A 22,989-nucleotide genomic window follows, 5' to 3' on the forward strand; every position below is an offset into this window, starting at 1 on the left:
AATTAATTTAATGATAGTGTAGTATTAGGTTTAATTGTAACTTAGGTTAGGATTTATTTTACAGGTAATTTTGTATTTCTTTTAGCTAGGTAGTTATTAAATAGTTAATAACTATTTAATAACTATTCTAACTAGCTAAAATAAATACAAAGTTGCCTGTAAAATAAATATAAATCCTAAGATAGCTACAATATAATTATTATTTATATTGTAGCTATATTAGGGTTTATTTTACAGGTAAGTATTTAGTTTTAAATAGGAATAATTTATTAAAGTATAGTGTAGTGTTAGGTGTAATTGTAACTTAGGTTAGGATTTATTTTACAGGTAAATTTCAGTTTATTTTAGCTAGGTAACTATTAAATAGTTAATAACTATTTAATAGCTATTGTACCTAGTTAAAATAAATTGAAAGTTGCCTGTAAAATAAAAATAAATCCTAAGATAGCTACAATATAATTATTATTTATATTGTAGCTATATTAGGGTTTATTTTAAAGGTAAGTATTTAGTTTTAAATAGGATTAATTTAGTTAATAATAGAAATATTATTTAGATTTATTTAATTAATATTTAAGTTAGGGGGGCGTTAGGGTTAGTGTTAGACTTAGGTTTAGGGGTTAATAATTTTATTACAGTGGCGGCGGCGGCATAGTGGGGGGCAGGATAGGGGTTAATAAATTTATTATAGGTGGCGACGGTGTAGGGGGGGCAGATTAGGGGTTAATAAGTTTAATATAGGTTGCGGCGGGTTCAGGGAGCGGCGGTTTAGGGGTTAATACATTTATTATAGGTGGCGACGGTGTAGGGGGGGCAGGATAGGGGTTAATAAATTTATTATAGGTGGTGACGGTGTAGGGGGGGCAGGATAGGGGTTAATAAATTTATTATAGGGGGCGGCGGTATAGGGGGGGCAGGATAGGGGTTACTAGGTATAATGTAGGTGGCGGTGGGCTCCGGGAGCAGCGGTTTAGGGGTTAAGACATTTATTATAGTTGCGGTGGGCTCCTGGAGCGGCGGTTTAGGGGTTAATATGTATAGAGTAGCTTGCGGTGGGCTCCGGGTGCGGCAGTTTAGAGGGTAATAACTTTATTTAGTTGCGGCGGTGTAGAGGGGACAGATTAGAGGTGTTTAGACTCGGGGTACATGTTAGGGTGTTAGGTGTAGACAGCTCCCATAGGAATCAATGGGATGTCTGTCAGCAGCGAACTTTTACTTTCGCTATGGTCAGACTCCTATTGATTCCTATGGAATCCGCCGCCTCCAGGGGTGGCGGTTTGAAAACCAGGTACGCTGGGCCGTAAAAGTGCAGAGCGTACCTGCTAGTCATTTGATAACTAGCAAAAGTAGTTAGATTGTGCCGCACTTGTGATCATAACCCCTTGTGCAACCCCTAATTATAGGTTCTCTACCTTCTTGCGCGTAACTTTAGTTTGTGTTAGTCAGTTTTTGGGGTGTAATGCTCTTGGGAAAGGATCTAATTAAATGTCTAGGGTGACAAGGTCTAATGTGCAATAGTGTGATCTGCTGTATGTACTCAATACTTTCCCAGTACTTGAACCACCATCAAGTTGTAAATCTTAAAATGTCACTTTCTATCTAGAAATTTCACCATTAAACTATTTTAAAAACTCTTGAAGCGTAAAAGGTACTTTGACTACAAATATTAAATCAATAAATCACATATAAATCAAAATGTTACTCTTAAAAGTATTTTCTAAATTATAGATATGGTGAAGTTCAAACCAACCGGTAAATAGATTAGCAAAAGAAGGGACAAACTTTTTCCACATTGATGTAGCCCTATATTACGTTTTCTTTTTCTCTAACATCCCACACCCACCACTTTTTTTTTTTTTTTTAAAAACAAGCTTTATTGACAAAGAAAATATATTATACAGGTAAGCCAAGTTTGGCACAGAAACATTAAGAATACAAACAATTCCTCTGGACATTAGTAAATATGGCTTAGTACACTTTTCACCAACTTTTAGGTATATCAAAAAGTCAAAATGTCCAAGAGAAGAATAGAAAGTCTTCTGTATAGTCCAAAGCTTGTGGTTTTTTTCTTATACCAAACCAACCAATAATCAAATAACAAGGAACAAAAAAGAAAGTAAAACATGTTACGTAACTTGTATGCTTGTAATAACACATTGTAAGATGAGAATTGCAGTATAGGGAATAATATAAGTCGTGAGTCGTAGTATATAATGTCACCTAGAAACCTTGAGTAGCACCAAAGCGAAGCGCACTCTTGAGCGTAACCTAAAAGTCTGTATATCCCTCAGGACCCAACCCCTGGTAAAAATTATAGTGATATTAGTTATTCATGAAGTGGTCTCCTCAACCCCGTGAATATAGGTCTCCCAATAGAAAGACATTGCACAATAAAAGTCAAGTCTGTTGGTTTGAATGTAGTGGTATTTCTCAAGGGATAGTAGGAGTGAAACATTTTGTGTCCAGCCCTTCGTAGTCGGGACAGCTCTCTGTTTCCATAGTCTCGGCACTAATTGCTTTGCGCTGCTAAGCATGATGTATAATAACTTGGATTTATATTTACACTTAAGTCTACACGAACCACTTTTAACCCCTTTTAACTCCTTAGTGCGTTTTTTTTAAAAAGAAAAATGCAACAATTTTTTCTAAACCACTACACACTATAATGGGGGCAATTGGGGAATATTTTAAAATTAACCAGAGGTCTGATCTCTAGTTACTTTTTTTGAGCGCTTGTAATGGCTGGTTATTTATTTATTACTAGTCCTAAAACCCGTGTACATGGGCCAATTTTTTAGGTACCGCGGTTCCAACCCTTGTTCCCTCTCTCTCCCCTCTCTCTTTTGTGTGCTCTCTCTCTCTCCCCCCTCTCTTTTGAGTTCTCTCTCTCCCCCTTATTTTGCGTACTCCCCCCCCTCTTGTGCTCTCTCTCTCCCCTCTTGTGCTCTCTCTCCCCCCTCTTTTGCTCTCTCTCACCCCCCTCTTTTGCTCTCTCTCCCACCTCTTTTGCTCTCTCTCCCCTCTTTTGCTCGCTCTCTCTCTTCCCCCCCCTCATCTGCTCTCTCCCCCCTCTTGCTCTCTCTCGCCCTCTTTTGCTCTCTCTCTGCCCTCTTTTGCTCTCTCTCTCCCCTATTTTGCTCTCTCCCCCTCTTTTGCTCTCTCTCTCCCCCCTCTTTTGCTCTCTCTCCCCCACTCTTTTGCTCTCTCTCCCCCACTCTTTTGCTCTCTCTCCCCTATTTTGCTCTCTCCCCCTCTTTTGCTCTCTCTCCCCCCCTCTTTTGCTCTCTCTCCCCCCCCTCTTTTGCTCTCTCTCTCCCCCCTCTTTTGCTCTCTCTCTCCCCCCTCTTTTGCTCTCTCTCTCCCCCCTCTTTTGCTCTCTCTCTCTCCCCCCTCTTTTGCTCTCTCTCTCCTCCCTCTTTTGCGCTCTCTCTCTCTCTCCCCCTCTCGTTTGCTCTCTCTCCCCCTCTCTCTTGCTCTCTCTTGCTCTCTCTCCCCTATTTTGCTCTCTCTCCCCTATTTTGCTCTCTCCCCCTCTCTTTTGCTCTCTGTCCCCTATTTTGCTCTCACCCCCTCTTTTGCTCTCTCTCTCCCCCCCTCTTTTGCTCTCTCTCTCCCCCTCTCTTTTGCTCTCTCTCTCCCCCCCTCTTTTGCTCTCTCTCCCCCTCTTTTGCTCTCTCTCCCCCTCTTTTGCTCTCTCTCCCCCCCTCTTTTGCTCTCTCTCTCTCTCCCCCCCTCTTTTGCTCTCTCTCTCCCCCCCTCTTTTGCTCTCTCTCTCCCCCCCTCTTTTGCTCTCTCTCTCCCCCCCCCTCTTTTGCTCTCTCTCTCCCCCCCCTCTTTTGCTCTCTCTCTCCCCCCTCTCTTTTGCTCTCTCTCCCCCTCTCTTTTGCTCTCTCTCCCCCTCTCTTTTGCTCTCTCTCCCCCTCTCTTTTGCTCTCTCTCCCCCTCTCTTTTGCTCTCTCTCCCCCTCTCTTTTGCTCTCTCTCCCCCTCTCTTTTGCTCTCTCTCTCCCTCTCTTTTGCTCTCTCTCCCCCTCTCTTTTGCTCTCTCTCCCCCTCTCTTTTGCTCTCTCTCTCTCCCTTTTCTTTTGCTCTCTCTCTCCCCCCTCTCTCCCCTCTCTTTTGCTCTCTCTCTCCCCCTCTCTTTTGCTCTCTCTCTCCCCCTCTCTTTTGCTCTCTCTCTCACCCTCTCTTTTGCTCTCTCTTTCCCCTCTTTTGCGCTCTCTCTTCCCCTCTTTTGCGCTCTCTCTTCCCCTCTTTTGCGCTCTCTCCCCCTTCTCTTTTGCGCTCTCTCCCCCTTCTCTTTTGCGCTCTCTCCCGCTCTCTCTCCCCCTCTTTTGTGCACTCTCTCTCCCCCCTCTCTTTTAAACTCTCTCTCTTCCCTTCTCTTTTAAACTCTCTCTCTTCCCTTCTCTTTTGAGCTCTCTCTCCCTCCCTCTGTTTTGAGCTCTCTCTCTCCCCCCACTCTTTTGCCCTCTCCCCCCACTCTTTTGCACTCTCTCCCCCCTCTTTTTTGCGCTCTCTCCCCCTCTCTTTTGTGCTTTCTCCCTCTTGTGCTCTCTCCCCCTCTTTTTTGCGCTCTCTCCCCCTCTCTTTTGTGCTCTCTCCCCCTCTCTTTTGCGCTCTCTCCCTCTTTTGCTCTCTCTCTCCCTCTTTTGCACTCTGTCTCCCCCTTCTCTTTTGCGCTCTCTCCCTCTCTTTTTGCGCTCTCTTTTAAACTCTCCCCCTCTCTTTTGCGCTCTCTCTCCCCCCTCTCTTTTGCGCTCTCTTTTGAGCTCTCTCTCCCCCTCTTTTGTGCTCTCCCCCTCTCTTGCGCTCTCTCTCTCCCTCTCTTGCGCTCTCTCTCCTACCTCTCTTTTAAGCTCTCTCTCCCCCCTCTCTTTTGAGCTCTCTCTCCCCCTCTCTCTCCCCCTCTTTCTCTCCCCCTCTTTTGCGCTCTCTCTCCCTCTTTTGCGCTCTCTCTCCCTCTTTTGCTCTTCCCCCTCTTCTGCTCGCTTTCTTTCTTTCCTTCCTTCCTCTGTTTTGGTCTCTCCCACCGGCCACGCCCCTCCTGTGTGCTCCCACGAGGCCACGCCCATCATCACGCCCGCAGGCCACGCCCCTAGTCACGCCCGTCACACCCGCTGGTCACGCCCCATCACGGCATGCCCGACGATGGTCACGCCCCCACCAGGCAGCTTCCGCAGTGCGCACTACTCTGCAGCTGAAGGCCAGGTATGTTTGTCACGTGCAGTCTCTACTGCGCATGACTGCATCTGACAAACATACTTGGCCAATTATTATATAGGATTATTATTATTATTATCGTAAACATTGAATTTGCCCATTTGCAGGCATGCAATAAATTAGCGCTCTACTTGTAATCTAGCCCTTGGTGTGAAATTCTACAATTGTCACTCATTTATATTCCTCTCCCCATTCAAAGTCTTTTAAAATCCTCAAGACGACTAATCCCTAAAATCCCAGGAGCATCCCGCCCAGCCAAAGTACTGAAAAGCTAATTTATTGAAAGATGTTTCAAATAAAAAGTAAAATACACTCATTACATGTCTGAAGTGAAAAGCATTTCAGACCATATTTGCTGCAATTATAATGCTCTTGGGGACTTAAGTAAATAAGAAATAGTTCAAATTCTTCATACATTAAATCATTCCACATATATTCTTATATTTGAAACAAAAATGTAATTCTTTAAATGGCCTTTAAGATCTTTATTTTTTTTTCAAGATACTTGTAAAACATCTGCATACAAAATAAAAGTTTTAAAAACCATTTAATACTGTAATCTTCTTCAAGGTTCTTCAGTATTATCTCATTTCATTTGCTGTGGCCAGTTAGACAAAGATTTAAATGAGCTTCTTCAACGTTCACTTTGTAGAATGTTGTAGAGTCATAACTACGCATTTTACATGTAATATTTTGAGCTTATTGTTTTTTTCTATTCCTGATCAGATTTAGGCAATGTTTTATTTTGGGTTTAACACAATATGGTTGCTTCATGTTGGGTTGGGGTGTCTTGGATCAAGCTTTAAGTGCACTTTTCCAGCACATTTAACCCATTACCTAAGTAGGCTTACAGATAGAGGGAAAGATACCATACAAACTGAAAAGGTAGCTATTGAATATAATGATCACAGGTAATTCATAAAAAGGAAAACAGTCGAAAGTAGATTAAATCAATGAAGTTCCAAAATGTGTTTTCATTGTTGATATCAAAACTTTTATTTCTTACACTGCTTCATCTTTACCTTGAATAATAAATGGACAGTAAACAACTTTGTGATACACTATTTTACTGCTGTCTTTTAAATAAATAAATAACATAGTGAGTATGAAAGCAATTTAACTGTTTGCTGCAAATAGTTTTCAGAAGCCAATATCTACCACTTAGCTTACTTAGATGAGCCAGTCAGACTTGTCACTAGAGTAGAGAAGACTAGCCACTGTCATTATGATAGCAAAATAACTATTGTTTTGCAGGTTCTTATTTAATAATCTCAGATGAAGCCAGTTAATGGCAAATATGTTCCCTTATGTTATCAGAAACTAAAAATTTCTTTTTTTCATACTTAAAGGAAAAACTGGGCATAATAAATTAAAAGTTGATTGTAAAGTTGTTTGACTACAAGTAAATAAACATTTATGTAAAAAAACTTCTGTTTATTGTCACCTGGGGACACCTGTGTTTATGTTAAAGCACATATATCTGTATATTAAGCTTTGCCTTTATAATTATAAATGTAGCCACCAATGAGCAAGCACTACCCAGGTTCTGAACCAAAAATGGGCCGGGTCCTAACCTTACATTTCTGCTTTTTCCAATAAAGATAGCAAGAGAACAAATAAAAAATAGTAATAGGAGTAAATTAGAAAGTTGCTTAAAGGGATAGTCAACACCACAAAGTTTGTTGTTTAAAAAGATAGATAATCCCTTTATTACCCATTCCCCAGTTTTGTATAACCAACACAGTTATAATAATAATACACGTTTTACCTCCGTGATCACCTTGTATCTTTGCCTCTGCAGGCTGCCCCTTATTTCAGTTCTTTTGACAGACTTGAATTTTAACCAATCGGTGCTTACTCCTAGTTAACTTCACGTGCATGAGCTCAATGTTATCTATATGAGACACATGAACTATCGCCCTCTAGTGGTGAAAAACTGTCAAAATGCATTCAGATAAAAGGTGGCCTTCAAAGTCTAAGAAATTAGCATCTGAACCTCCTAGGTTTAGCTTTCAACTAAGAATACCAAGAGAACAAAGCAAAATTGGTGATAAAAGTAAATTGGAAAGTTGTTTAAAATTACATGCCCTATTTGAATCATGAAACTTTATTTTGAACTTGAATGTCCCTTTATAATTGCTTGCTCTGTCTAAATCATGAAAGAAAAAAAATGGGTTTAGTATCCCTTTAATTGCCAATATTCAGCATGGCATATAAGAAAGAAATAAGTGTTAAGAACTACATTTGCGGTCGGTTAAACCAAGCAATATGGTGGTAGCCCAGAGGTATAGTACCAGCAGAACACCTTCTTGGCCACTGCCCAACACTTGAATCTGCACCCTTTTTCTTTGTCCTTTTTTACCTCAAGAATTAGGGCTCCATTTATAAATCTACAGATGGAATTTCTGGGCCCTTACAGTGTAGACTCACTCATGTGAACCTCCAACTGCAAATTAAAGGAACTTAAAAGTCAAAATAAACTTAACCATATTGGATAGAGTGTGGAATTTTAATCAACTTTCCAGTTTACTTCTATTATCATGTTTGCTTATTTCTTATTTAAAGAATGAGGTGAGCTCAGGAGCATGTGCATGTCTTTAGCCATGGGGTAAGTGTTTGCATCAATGTTTATAGCAATGTAATACATAATTGCAAACGCTGCTGCCATTGAACGTAAAAGACCCATGCACGCTTCTAAGCTCCTTTCCCTCTACATAGCTTTTACTCAGAAGCAGTGGTGGTCTTGACATTGCTGCTTTTTAAGCTCTAAAATCACCAAAGATTGATGTATCCAGGATGATTGATGGGCCCTGCTCTTGCACAATTTGTTGCACAAGAGCAGAGTAGGGGCTGCATAAGTAAACACTTGTGCTGTAATAAATATGCATGGCAGATGTCGCCTCTATAGTATTAAATGTGGGTGGATAGGTTTGCTGACTAGGAAACGTATCTGCAAGCTCCTTAAATGGGGCCTTACATAAAGCTGTAATCAATATAGTTTATTTATCTGTTAATCAAACTTGCCTCAGAAAGTTTACTCTCAGCATCCAGCACAACTCACCTCATTTGTGACATGTATTATTTTTTTCACTTGACACTAAATGTTAAATTTCTTGTGGTTATTGGGTCTAATCTTAGAAACAAATATAAAGTCTGACACTTGAAGGTACATTTCTAACCTATCCTTGTAGGGAATAAGTCATGTATGTGAGTAAGCCATTCAATGCATACAGCAAATACCTCAGACATCCAAGACTGAGAAACACAGTTGGACAGCAATATCTCAAAGCCAAATGTAATCTTATTTTCCTGGCTCAGAAAGAGTGCTGGCATGTAATGTGCATTAAACCCACTTTAACATGTTTTTTTGTCTCAGAGTGAAAGTTATAGTCACAGTGGATAATTTTCCCTTATCCTGCCACAAAAAGCTTTAGTTTTATTAAAAACAAAGTAATACCATACTCCGAAGCCCTATGGGGAGTGGTATTTTTTTCTCTATTGGATACAGTATGTTTCCATAGAAGGTAAAATTGTTTGAAAAGCATGCTGTGTATGTCAGAGATATTACTTTAATGGGCTATTGCTAATTTATATTTTTGTATCTCCGTGGAGCACAGCTAGAGTTTCTATCTAAGCACACTGAGCATGTCAGCATTGCACTGTTTTGCATTTCATACAGGCTCTCCTTTTCTTTCTTTTTTTAATACAGGTAACAACAGTGACAACGTTAGTATATCTTGTTGCTTGTTTTCTGTGACTTGTGTGTGCGTATAAACTGAATTTATATACTGTATATACATGTATATGTGCAGTTTGTGTGTGTATATACAATATATATATATATATATATATATATATATATATATATATATATATATATATATCTGTAGGTGTGTGTGCATGTTCCTGCCAGCAGCAAGCATGCATTGCTTTGTTCAACATACAGTACTACCAGATTTGATCATGCACTAACTCAGAGGAAAATAGAAAATGAAATATGCAGAATGTTATATAAAAGTAAATGTTGTAGGCAGGACCACATAATGGCGATTCAACATGAAGAAAGTGGTTTTCCTTAAAATAGGTCAATTTGACACAGAACTATCTGAGATGTATGAGTTTACAGAACATGGTGATTAAGTATTTTTCACGTGGTTACAAATAAAAGAAAGTCTGGCGTTAAATTCTTTTCTTTCATGATTTAGAAAGAGCGTGCAATTTTAAACAACTTTCTAAATTATGTCTAATTTGCTTAATTTTCTAAATATCTTTTGTTGAAAAGCATATCTAAGTAGGCTCAGTAGCTGCTGATTGGTGGCTGCACATAGATGCCTCTTGTGATTGGTTCACCCATGTGCATTGATATTTCTTCAACAAAGGATATCTAAAGAATGAAGCAAATGATATAATAAAAGTGAATCTGAATATTGTTTAAAATTGTATTTTCTATCTGAATCATGAAAGAAAATGTTTGTGTTTCATGTCCCTTTAATGTACAAAGTAGTGAATGCTGCTTTTAAGCCCTTGCGGGGAAAGCTCACACATGAGTCTTCTTTCCACAATGTAATAAGCAGTGGTCATTTGACCAGTGATCTTTACCCTGTGGCAGAGCGCAGTGGACATTGTTGCACAAGCAAGTGCTTGTGCACTGGTGCATAAGAGCAGCAAACGCACAGTGTCTGCTGTTTGCTGCAAAGGCAGGTGGACAGTTTCCCAAGTCTTAAACGTAGCTGTCTGCCCTTAATAGGTGGGCATAATTCATACATAACTCAAATATCTCGTCTTTAAAATGACATTAAACACAAATTTTAAGCTGCATGAAATGTACTTTTATATCTGATAGAAATGTTGCAACAAATAATGCAGCTTTATCTTGTCAAAAGAGTGTATTAGTTTATGTTCTTTCTTTTCACTGATTTCCCTGCCTCTCAGAAAAAAAATGACTGGCCAATCACAGGCTAATAAACAAAAAATGTGAGCATTATTAGTTTGCACATGTACAAATACAGATAACATTTTAACACACACATGTATTGCTTTTCCTATAATAATTGTTGATGCAAAACTGATAATCCAATTTAAGAGAGCAAATGACTATTGAGGCAAGGTGAGGGAGAGGAAACACTAGTTAAAAGTAAAGTAGATAACTCCCAGGGGTGTGTATCAGTCTTCAAATGTATCTTGCAGAAAAATAAATTATATTGCAATAATGTTATGCTTGCAATAATGAAACATGTTTTTTTCAATTAATACATTTTGAGTTTAATAGGCCTTTAAAGGGATATTGAACACTAAATAAATTTTATAAACACAGTATTGAGGTTATTCCCCACCTCCCACTAGTCATGAGTGCTGCCATTTTGAAATCTGTCTTTCACTATATTCCAATGCTGAGCTGTTTGCACATGTGCAGCAAACTCTCCTTCAGATACCTTCAGAGTAACCTAGGTTCCGTAATGGCAACACCTGTGATTAGAAGGAAGTGTATTGTTTAGTGTCCCTTTAAATGCATTATAATGCCATAGAAAAGTGGTTTCTGATTTAAATAATGTTGGTGATAAGGAATTCCTAAGTTAAAAAAATAAAATAATTAAAAAAGTAATAAAAATAAATTTAATATAGAAAAATTTATATGAAAACTAGGTATTGTAAATGAACTTAAATGGGCTCAAATGCATGGAAGGATTTTACATTGCGCTATTGTTAGCCCAGAATAATGTATTTAAGCCCACAAAGATGATTGGTGACTACACACGTGCCACCTCTGATGCATTGATTTTCCAAAGCTATTTGTTAACACCTATGTTGAGGTTAAACACATTAAAATGCAAGTAATAGTGTGTTAATTAACAAATTCAACAACTTTCTTAATGCACCTTTATGTCTATTTAAAGGGACAGTATTCACTCATTTTCATATAACTGCATGTAATAGACACTACTAAAAAGAATAAGATGCACAGATACTGATCTAAAAAATCCAGTATAAAAATGTTTAAAAACTTACTTAGAAGCTCTCAGTTTAGTTCAGTTGAAAAGGTAGTTGGAAAGCCCACTGCAAGTGGGAAATAAGAGACTCCCCCCCTCCCCCTTCTTTTGCATATGAAAAGACCCTTTACACAAACAGGAGCAAGCTGGAGAAGGTAGCTGACGGTATTCTCATAAATTTTTGGGGCTTGGTTAGGAGTTTGAAAATAAGAGCAATGTTATTTAAAAATAAGCAAAACTATTACATTTAAAAAAATAATAAAAAAATTATGGCATATATAAATAGATCATCTACAAAACATTTATGCAAAGAAAAAATGAGTGTATAATGTGCCTTTAAGGTGTGATCCAGGTTAATTTGTAGCTAAAATATAAATAAAAAAATTACATGACAAAGTAATTGGTACCCAGGTGTTTAATTATCATTTATTTGTATAGCGCCGCCAGATTCTGTAGCGCTGGTGTTTCAGTTTTGTTGGATTTTCTATTTATTTTCAAGAAAGGTTGTTGACCTAGGATTAGCCTCACCCACACCTAATGAGAGTACTGTACAGCTGTAATTATTCACTCATTGCCAAATAGAACACGTTGAAAAACTGATCTACTTTATTTAGGTCTGTGAGCTAATGCCACCTAGTGATGACTAAGTTCATTGCACAGCTATGTTCTCTGAAACATTATCATAATCATTTGCGGTTTCTCCTGTTTTGGTCTTTTTACCATATTGACCACAAAGCTATTATATTGTCCCAGTTGTTTATATTCTTTAGGGTATTTTCCTGACCTATGCCCCCCTTAGATTTCTACATTATTATTATTATTGCTTAATCAATATATTTAAAAAATATATATATAACCCTTATGTTTCTCCTTTCTTAAATTATCCAAAGAGAAACCATTATACTTTATTATGTTGCAGAAATCTATTTAATACATACATCTTTGTAAACATTTCATTTGTAAATCTTTCTTTGGGTTTACCACCATCTAGTGGCTGAACCTCTGCAGTCAATTATGCTACAGAAAAATGTCATAGTTGGCAAAATCTGTAGTAAAGCTATGCTGTTTATATCAGTAATGGTCATTCAGTGAATATACTACTTAGTACTTTTAATAAATATAATTAATCCATAGCTTGGATACATAGATACCCAAATATCAAAGCTTGGTAGCTACATTATTCTATGTTACTTCTAAAAGAATTTTCTTCTAAAAGCACATTCCTGTCCTTAAATTATTTTCATATTGTGTGTTCCTTTTCACTACTTCTGGGGGGGGTGCACAGAATTTATAATTCCCATTAAAAGTCAGTTGAGACCAGGGGGCCGATGTTATCATGTCCCGAATTGGGCCAAATAACCCTGTTTCCGCGCGAGCCTTGAAGCAGCGGTTTTAAGACCACTACTCCTTAACTCGTCGACTGCCTCTGAGGCGGCGGACTGCAATCCGCCCGATCACATACGATCGGGTTGATTGACACCCCCTGCTAGAGGGCAATTCGCCGCAAATCTGCAGGGGGTGGCATTGTACAAGTAGTTCACCAGAACTGCTTGTGCAATATAAATGCTGACAGTGTATGCTGTCGGCATTTATCGATGTCTGGTGGACATGATATGCTACATCGGATCATGTCCGCCAGACACTTGATAAATCAACCCCCAGGAATCTTGTTTTTTTTTTTTTTTTATTTCAAAGTGAGAGCTTCCATTCTGGCATAAACTTAAAGGGACATGAAACCCAAAATTCTTCTTTTATGATTCAGGGCATACATTTTTAAACAACTTTAAAATTTACTTTAGTTGAACACATCGCCAAGCCAATGACAAGAGACATAAATGTGCAGCCACCAATCAACAGCTAGCTCCCAGTTCCTGAGCCTATGCTTTTCAACAAAGAATACCAATAGAGCTAAGCAAATTAGATAACTGAAGTCAATTGGAAAGTTTTTAGTTTTTTTAAAATGACAGTCTCTATCTTAATAATGTTGTGTGATAAGCAATGCAATAATGCTCTGCCTATAAGCAATGCACACAGAAAACAACACTTCCTGGGCTAAAAGTCACTTGACATTTCTCTTTTTATTTTTTAATTAATTGAATAAAAATGGGGGCCATGAGTGTTTTTTTCTACCTGTGAATTTCAACAGAGCAGTGTTTGTATTCACTTGATCTATTTGGATACCTGAAAAGCCCTTTTAGTAGTTTTACTGATCACAATGAAGTCCCATGCAAATGTAGGCATCTAGACTTTCATGGGTCAAATTTGTTCTTGAGCTGTAAATTCCGTTGTAAGTTTAGGTCATTTCATCTTGACCTCTATTATTCATTACTATTGAAAAGAAAAAAAAAATACCCTGAGGGTGATTTGAACATGTGAATTATGGTTCTGCAAAATGTGCTTTATCTCATACACTATTTTCGCTAATTTGGAAATTTTTAAATGTGATATCTAAAAACAAACAAGATCTCTATGCAATGTATCTGTAATGGAAATTGTGTGTTCTAAAACTGTTTTAAATACATATTTTAGACTCTTTCTAAAGTGAGTAGATCTACTTTTAGGGACCATAAATATTAACTGGGTTTCAGTATGTCTGCCCAGTACTAAATCTACGCTCTTCAAATATAATTAATACAAAATAGAAATGCAAGATCAGCACAAGTTTTAAAAAAACAGTTTTGTTGACCTCCTTTTTTTTTCTGGTAATAAAAACAGTGTCTGTGCATGCTCACAAAAAATAATTTTCCGCTCCCCCCCCCCCCCCACTGTGCATGTGTGAGAAACCTAAAAAAAACTCCCAAATGATTTGAAGTTTGCAGTGCAGTTGGTTTTAATTTTGTCTCTGAATCCTCTTTTCTCCATATATAAATTAGAGCCATTTTAAATCTATACACATTTTAAAACCTGTATATATAATATATTCATATTCTTATATATAAAGTCATTTTTCCATCTAGGCTAGTAACTTGTAACACCCCTGATTATTAAACAATAGTGATATTTTTCCACACATTTTTCCATCTTTTTTTAATGCAGTTAAGCGTTTAATTCTCTTTTAACATAGAATGTTTGTTTGAATTGAAACTGTTATGCAACATGCACATGACTCAAGTAGTTCTGCTGTAATGGGGATATATTGAACTAACTAAGTAAAGCATGATTTTGAGGACAGTAGGTAAATTAAAGGGACAGATTTTTTTTATTTCCTGATTTAAGTAGAGCATGTTATTTTAAACAACTTTCCAGTTTACGTCTATTATCTAATTTGTTTTGTTCTCTTGGTATCCTTTGTTGAACAGGATACCTAGGTAGGCTTAGAAGCTGCTGTTTTGTGGCTGCACATATATGCCTCGTGTTATTGGCTCACCCAGTGCATTCATCTAGCTCCCAGTAGTGAAGTAAAGTGGAAAGTGGTTTTAAATATGCGTTATCTAAATCATGAATGAAAAAAATTGGGTTTCATGTCCCTTTAAGATTATCATTTTATTGCCTCTGGAAAGAGAACTATTTTAGCTTGATATGAATGTATGTCAAAACATTTTATGTTGCAACCATGTAATGTCAAAGATTGAGCTTGTTTGCGGTGTTTTGTTTTCGGTTTAGAGTTGCCAACTGTCCTTTACAAATATACAGGTCAGTTACTTCTGGTTAGCAATGTAGAACCTTAGATCATACCCCATTGGCCGCAGCCCCTGTTCATGATATACCTATTGGCCGCAGCCCCTGTTCATGATATACCTATTGGCCGCAGCCCCTGTTCATGATATACCTATTGGCCGCAGCCCCTGTTCATGATATACCTATTGGCCGCAGCCCCTGTTCATGATATACCTATTGGCCGCAGCCCCTGTTCATGATATACCTATTGGCCGCAGCCCCTGTTCATGATATACCTATTGGCCGCAGCCCCTGTTCATGATATACCTATTGGCCGCAGCCCCTGTTCATGATATACCTATTGGCCGCAGCCCCTGTTCATGATATACCTATTGGCCGCAGCCCCTGTTTATGATATACCTATACGCCACAGCCCCTGTTCATGATATACCTATACGCCGCAGCTCCTGTTCATGATATACCTATTGACCTCAGCCCCTGTTTTTTTTTACTGGACAGCCACTTAAAATACTGTACTCTGGTTAAATACAGGACAACTGGCAATTCTAATTGGGTTGTGATCAAGAAATTAGTTTTTCTCTCTTTATTTTTCTTTTTCCCTTTTTTTACTCTTCACTTTCTCATTTTCCTCTTCTGTGCAAAAAGGAATACTCCCCTCAAACGGTAATTATTTCTGCACTGTTTTATAATATTACTTACTTGTAGGTGTATAATAATATATAACAAAGAGGTAGAATTGGTTGTGATCAAGAAATCTGTTTTTCTCTCTTTTTTTTTTCGTTTTCCCTTTTTTGAACTTCACTTTCTCATTTTCCTCTTCTGTGCAAAAAGGAATACTCCCCCCAAACGGTAATTATTTCTGCACTGTATTATAATATTACTTAAATGTAGGTGTCTAATATATAAAAAAGAGGCAGAATTGTTTCCTTTTATATAGCTGACACCTAGTGGCTGTCTGAGTAAGTACATAAATGTAAATTTAGTTTCTTCTTAAAGGGCCACTGTAAGTAAATATTTTCTATGCCTGTTACTAACTAACTATCCCAAATACGCTTTTTATCAATAGCATTTCATTAACATATCTCTAGCGTATATCAGAAATCTTGTCTGCAAATTTAATTGTTTTCCAAACCCACTCCGTGGGTATCCTTTGCTCTGTACCAATCCGTTTACAATACCTAGGTTTCAAAATGGCGCTTTAAACACAAAGTTATTGGTTTAAGTATTTTGAACACTCAGTGCTGAAAATAGTGGGCAGGATAACGTGACATCATCGGCGAATAAAAGATATAACTTTTAGAACGTTATGAAACTTTTTTTTGGAGAAAATATAGGTCAGTAGGTTTTAATTAATGTTTATTAACTTTAATATGTTAGTTGTTTAGCTTAAAAATTATAACAGAAAGTAATCCTTTAATTTTAAATAGTTGCAAAGAAAATTAAAAATACTGTCATGAGACTTTTTTTTCTTTTTTAAACCTCTGATTAAATAATTAACTTGTGTAGTTATAAAAAAAAATGACGCTAATTGGTGAATTGCATATTCCTTTTCAAAGCTATTTCACCTACTCCAGATTTTACAGGCTGTATCCATGTTTTTATTGGGCTAGATTCACTAAGAAGTCTAAAACTCTCTATTGATAGATACAAATTGGCGCATTTTCATTTTTCTACCATGGAGCTTATGGACGGTAACTTTTGGCGCAGTACTTCCTATGTTTGTCAATGAGCTCCATCAATTAAAATAACAATTTAAGATTTTTTTGAATGCAAAGTAAATCTATGCCAGTATTAACTTTAAATAAAATGTTTGTCATGGTAGCTCTAAATATATAAATACTCATTATTTTAATATTCATATTAATAGAAATTACAATGGTGACCTGTTTTTGTTTTCCTCAGTCCTCCACGAAAACACATTATGGACACCTACTCAGATTTCCAGCACACTCCTTCATATAGCGAGAATAGCAAGCAGCGGTTGATAGATGACACTGAAGACTGGCATCCACGCACAGGAACCACCCAGTCACGTTCTTTCCGCATCCTCGCTCAGATGACTGGCACTGAAAATAGTGAGTCAATAATTAATTTGTATATAGGATGCATGGACTTTATTTTGTGTAGTCTAGTTAAAGGTATATTTTTAGTGTATAATCTTATCTTATAGCTAATGACTCATTTTTACACAACTGTAAAATAGCTATTTACAAAGAAAATCCCACATGTAAATGGTGTATAAATACAACAACATTATTACTGCTAGTCTAAACAGGTGAAGTTTCTGCTTTGTTGAAAAGAGATGATTTGTAGAGGGGATTTGTCAAATTCAAATTTAAAAAAATGTCTGAGAGCTATCAATTGGTTGAAAAAAAAAACCTTTTGGTTCTTTGATTAGCATGTTGCTTAAAGGGGCAGTAACGTCAAAATAAAAGTTTGATGATTCAGATAGAGCATACAATTTTAAACAACTTTCCAGTTTACTTCTGCTATCATATTTGCTTCGTTCTCTTGGTATCCTTTGCTAAAGAACAAAGCTGGAAAGGCTGATAGGAGCTTAGGAGAGTGCACGTGTCTTTAGCACTCTATGGCAGAAGTGTTTGCAATTATGTATAATATTGCTATAACCATTGTTGCAAACACTACTGGCTAAAGATGAATGCACACTCCTGAGCTCACCTTGGTTTACTCTTTTTAACAAAGGATACCAAGAAAACTAATCAAAATCCATAATGGCAATAAATTAAAACGTTTTATTTGTATTAGTTAGTGATATTTGTATCTAAACATCTTTGGCTAATTTGAATTTCTTTATTTTAAAGTGAACGAACCAGAAGAACCAGAAAATGCTAACAAACCAAAGTAAGTCGAATTTACATTACTCTATTAATTCCAAAATTTGATGCATTTTTTTTTCTTCTATATGTCTTGCTTTGTCTGGAAATTACAAGTAATTTATTGATCTCGTATTTGGATGTAAAAATGCATGATTCATTGCTAGATATGGTGTACATTGTTATCATAGACCGATTCAAGACTAGATGTGTATACTTGTTGTGTATACTGTAGGTGCATGTTTGTCTGGTATCAGATTTTGTTTTCATCCTTATTCTGTGATGCTATCATCCATGATCTTCCTCCTGCTTGAACATGCATGAGTGTCCTGTGCACATCCTCTGTTTCTCTGTACCTGAGCATTTGAAATGCTGGGCAAATTAACAGCAATGTTACATCATCTCTTTGGTGCCCAGACAGATACCCTTAGTTTGTATCTGCAGGTAACAGCCTATGTTATCTAACTCCAGTGTTTGGTGTATCTTTTATTAACGTGGTCACAGTGATTTTTTTTTTTGTGTGTGAACAGCATGATTCTAACTTGTATTAAGAAGTGATTATCAACCTTGTCATTTTGTATTTATTTGGTGCTAGTTTTATATATACTGTGTATGTATATATATACACACAAAACAAGGAAGAGTGGACAGCACTCTCAGACCAGACCGGGTACACATCCAATGACTCCCAAACAGGCTCAGCTTTGGTTGCTATGGCACTCACTTAAGGCTACACTATTTCCATATATATATTGGAAGCAAGTGGAAATTTAATAGTGGCGAGTGAAAGTTAGTGAGTCAATGTCTACAAATATTATCTAAAGGGATATTATATATCCATAAAAGGGCAAGGGTATGGTATTCCTCGTAGGCTATAGGGACCCCAATAGTGCTTAGACTGTTACTTCTGAGATGGTAAACGGGGCCAGAGAAAGATTAAAGAGAAAATGTGAAAGTGGAGAAAAAGATGTTGTTAAAGGGTGGAGGAAAGAAAAAAAAGTAAAGAGAGATTGAAGAGAGGAGGGCGTGGAGAGAGATGAGAGAGGATAATTATAAAAAATGTTTCCAGGTCTGCTATGACCTCACATTTAATGTCAACACTCTCTGCTTTCTCTCAGTCCAACAACTTTTTTTTTTTTCTGTACAGCTGTTGTCTTCCCCAGAACCCTTGTTGATGTTGCTAACTGCTATGCACTTATTTTTGTTAATTTATTACTGTATGTAGCATTATTTTATTTATGGTATAAAACAATATTTAACTATTACTGCACAGTAAGGTGTTTTACATTGGATAAATATAAGCAAAGAGGGGGGCGGGATTAGTGGGTGTGGGTGGGTAGTGGGTGGGATCAAAATTGGTGAGTAACATTTTGGGCTGGCTAGTAGCTTAGGGCTTGAAATTTTAAATATATATATATATATATATATATATGTGTGTGTGTGTTTTCACAATTAATTTCTCCTGCATAAAGCATGCTTACATTAAAGTGCAGTAATTTGTCATGGGAAACAAAATAGTGCATCTTAATTAGATATATATTTTTCATTCTCTTCCTTACTTTCCTCCTGTCGTTTTCTCTTTTTCTTGTAGGGAAAAGCTTCCTGTGCATATCATTAGTCCTAAGTACACAACATTACGTAACTGGCATCATGGCGTTTCAGCCCGTGCTCTTAACGTACAGTGATGAGCCACAGTTGTAAACTACATTTAATGTCCTTCTTTTTCTATTCTGTTCTTGCCTTTTTGTCTTCTTTACTCTTCTAAATGTAGCACTACCCTTTTTTGTCATTTCTGTTAGTTTACAAATGCATAGAAATATTGCTGTGTTAGGATAACTCTTAGTGACTTGAATATTGGTTATGACTGCAAATTCTTCAACAAGAGATCTTTTGAATGGATTCAAGATGGAAAAATGTTTTCTGATAGATTTGATGAAATTGGAATTTGGGTTTTGAAAAAAAAAAAAAAAAATCCGCAATGAGCAAGTTCTCAGAATGTAAAAAGCAAGTGAACAGTGCATTCTACTACCCAACCTATGTGGTATATTATTTGAGGGACACTGATTTACTATTTAAGCTTAATCAGCAGGGGGGGTTCCTTACCTATGTTTATATTTTTTGCAAGAAAAACAAATGAAAACATTTTTAGTGTTGTCAATGAAATATTATATTTTCTGTAAAATATTAATTCAATGGAAAAGAAACCCCAATTTTTCTTTTGTGATTCAGATAGAACGTAGAATTTTAAATAACTTTTCAAATTTGCTTCTTTTATCAAATTTGCTTCATTCTCTTGTTATCCTTTGATGAAGGAGCATCAATGCACACTGGAACATAGCAGAACACATCTAGTGAGCCAATCACAAGAGACACATGTTTGCAGCCACCAATCACCAGCTAGCTCCCAATAGTGAAGGATGTGTACATATTATTTTTCAACCACAGATACCAAGAGAACAAAGCTCATTTGAAAACAGAAGTGAATTTACAGGTGTCTTGAAATTACATGTGCTATCTGAATTGTGCACGTTTAATTTTGACCTTCCTATCCCATTTTAATTGCATGTAATAGGTAATATGGGGACATCATGGCTTGCTTCCACTTTCTTGGCATTCAAGCTGTTTTGAAGTGAAGGTCTAGATGCATATAAATCCATCATTCACTTTACTGCAGTTTGAAGCAAGCTCTGATGTTTCTCATTGGAGCAAGATTTACAACATCTGATTGGCTGAGCTGCCTTCGGTCACAGTAGGGAAAAAAAGGTTTTAAAATAATAAAACACAGTACAAGGTTTAGTGGCCCTTTTTATATTCAGAATTCGTGTGTGTCTGGTTTTTAAAGTTAAAATAATAATAATACAATGCTACTTCTCATGGCTTCCAGTTACTACCTTTCATACATGATAAATCATTACTTCGGGGCGTGATGATGAAATGCATGTTTGGAAATGAGTTCGCTGGATAAATATCTTTTAGTAGCTTTGGGGGCGGTACCATTTATATTACATGCTGGATCAACAAAAAACAAATTGTAGGATATAGTTTTCAGTTGCAAGTATCCTGGTTAAATTTATGACCTTTGACTAGCTCAGACCTTCTAGCTGTCCTGCATTTTTCTGTCAGTGAAACCGTGACCAGAAATCCCCCACTATGCCCACTGACCACCTAGGGATGTGCCCAAACAGCCTGATCCTACCATGACTACCCAGAGATTCCATGGACTCCCCAGTACCTCCCCTTCTCATCCTGACTCCTGTCCAGATTGATGAGACTTCATTACGGTCATTGTTAAAGGGACAGTCTAGTATAAATTAAACTTTCATTATTCAGATAGGACTTTAATTTTTAATCAACTTTCCAATTTACTTTTATCATCAAATTTGCTTTTTTCTCTTGGTATTCTTAGTTTAAACTAAACATAGGTAGGCTCATATGCTAATTTCTAAGCCTTTGAGGGCTGCCTCTTATCACATGCTTTTTAAATCTCTTTTCATCACAAAGAGACAGAAAGTACATGTGGGCCATATAGATAACACTGTGTTCAGGCACAGGGGGTTATTTAAGATTTAGCACAAAACAATGCTAAATTTAAGACAATAGATAAACAGTCACAGTCATGTGATCAGGGGGCTGGAAGAAGGTTCCTAGATACAAGGTAATCACAGAGGTAAAAAGTATATTAATATATCTGTGTTGGTTATGCAAAACTGGGGAATGGGTAATAAAGGGATTATCGGTCTTTTAAAACAATAACAATTCTATGGTAGACTGCCCCTTTAAAGTCATTTTTAAAATGGAGTCCAGTAGTATATGGAATAATGTGTTTTAAAATTATTGGGGAATAAATTACAGTATTCTATAGTGGTTAAAATTCACTAAGGAGTATCTTTGGACACTCTCACTTCACCAGCATCTCCAACTGATTCACTAAAGCCTTGGACACATAGAATAGCATTATCTGGCTAGCTAGTGAGGCTGCTGAGGCCCTTTAGACAGTTTTGCTTTAATAACCTTATAAGAGTTTAATAGGTATTTGATGAGGCTGTATAGTTGCAGCTTAATTTAAAATCAGATGCACGGTATTCTGTGGTAAAATTAGATGATATTTATGTTTGTATGACAAACATGTATCAATAGGTCTAGAATAGGGTTCTCAACTACAGTTCTCAAGAAGCCATGAAAGGACAGATTTGAAGTATTTTCTCTCTTCAGTTGTGTAGTTGCTCAATTATTGTGCTTGATCCCCCTGTGCTTTGCTAGGGACATTATGGTACATTAAGGATGCTTAAAATTATGCATAGTAAAACAGATTTGCATTATACTTTTATTGTTGTTTTGCCCCTTTTTATGTGTAAATCATAAAAGCTCTGAAAATTCTGGATTCTCTAGTCCTAAAAACTGAAAGAGCACATGATTAAATTTGCCACATTTTACTCCCCAATTTGCAGTTTCTTTCATGCAATTAGCAAGAGTCAATGAGCTAGTGACGTATGGGATATACATTCCTACCAGGAGGGGCAAAGTTTCCCAAACCTCAAAATGCCTATAAATACACCCCTCACCACACCCACAATTCAGTTTTACAAACTTTGCCTCCTATGGAGGTGGTGAAGTAAGTTTGTGCTAGATTCTTCGTTGATATGCGCTCCGCAGCAGGTTGGAGCCCGGTTTTCCTCTCAGCGTGCAGTGAATGTCAGAGGGATGTGAAGAGAGTATTGCCTATTTGAATTCAATGTTCTCCTTCTACGGGGTCTATTTCATAGGTTCTCTGTTATCGGTCGTAGAGATTCATCTCTTACCTCCCTTTTCAGATCGACGATATACTCTTATATATACCATTACCTCTACTGATTCTCGTTTCAGTACTGGTTTGGCTTTCTACTACATGTAGATGAGTGTCCTGGGGTAAGTAAGTCTTATTTTCTGTGACACTCTAAGCTATGGTTGGGCACTTTTATATAAAGTTCTAAATATATGTGTTTAAACATTTATTTGCCTTGATTCAGGATGTTCAACGTTCCTTATTTCAGACAGTCAGTTTCATATTTGGGATAATGCATATGAATAAATCATTTTTTTTCTTACCTTAAAATTTGACTTTTTTCCTGTGGGCTGTTAGGCTCGCGGGGGCTGAAAATGCTTCATTTTATTGCGTCATTCTTGGCACGGACTTTCTTGGCGCAAATTTTTTTTTGTCATTTCCGGCGTCATACGTGTCGCCGGAAGTTGCGTCATTTTTTTGACGTTTTTGCGCCAAAAAATGTCGGCGTCATTGTTGTCTCCACAATATTTAAGTCTCATTATTTATTGCTTCTGGTTGCTAGAAGC

General features: G+C 37.1%; 1 protein-coding gene across 7 annotated transcripts in view; it reads left to right on the forward strand.

The window, feature by feature from the left end:
• PDLIM5 (PDZ and LIM domain 5) overlaps nucleotides 1–22,989 on the forward strand; it is a 350,516-nt gene that overhangs the window by 196,302 nt on the left and 131,225 nt on the right. For 5 of the 7 annotated variants that reach the window (XM_053703441.1, XM_053703442.1, XM_053703443.1 and 2 more), the window contains 2 exons: nucleotides 16,730–16,902; nucleotides 17,650–17,689. In XM_053703441.1, the coding sequence (XP_053559416.1) occupies nucleotides 16,730–16,902; nucleotides 17,650–17,689 (213 nt within the window). Of the gene's footprint in view, nucleotides 1–8,931; nucleotides 8,949–15,472; nucleotides 15,491–15,658; nucleotides 15,677–16,729; nucleotides 16,903–17,649; nucleotides 17,690–22,989 lie in introns of all 7 variants that reach the window. The other 2 variants (XM_053703446.1, XM_053703447.1) reach the window with 2 other exon arrangements.

This window comes from Bombina bombina, chromosome 2 (genome assembly GCF_027579735.1).
Source record: "Bombina bombina isolate aBomBom1 chromosome 2, aBomBom1.pri, whole genome shotgun sequence".
Lineage (NCBI taxonomy): Eukaryota > Metazoa > Chordata > Amphibia > Anura > Bombinatoridae > Bombina > Bombina bombina.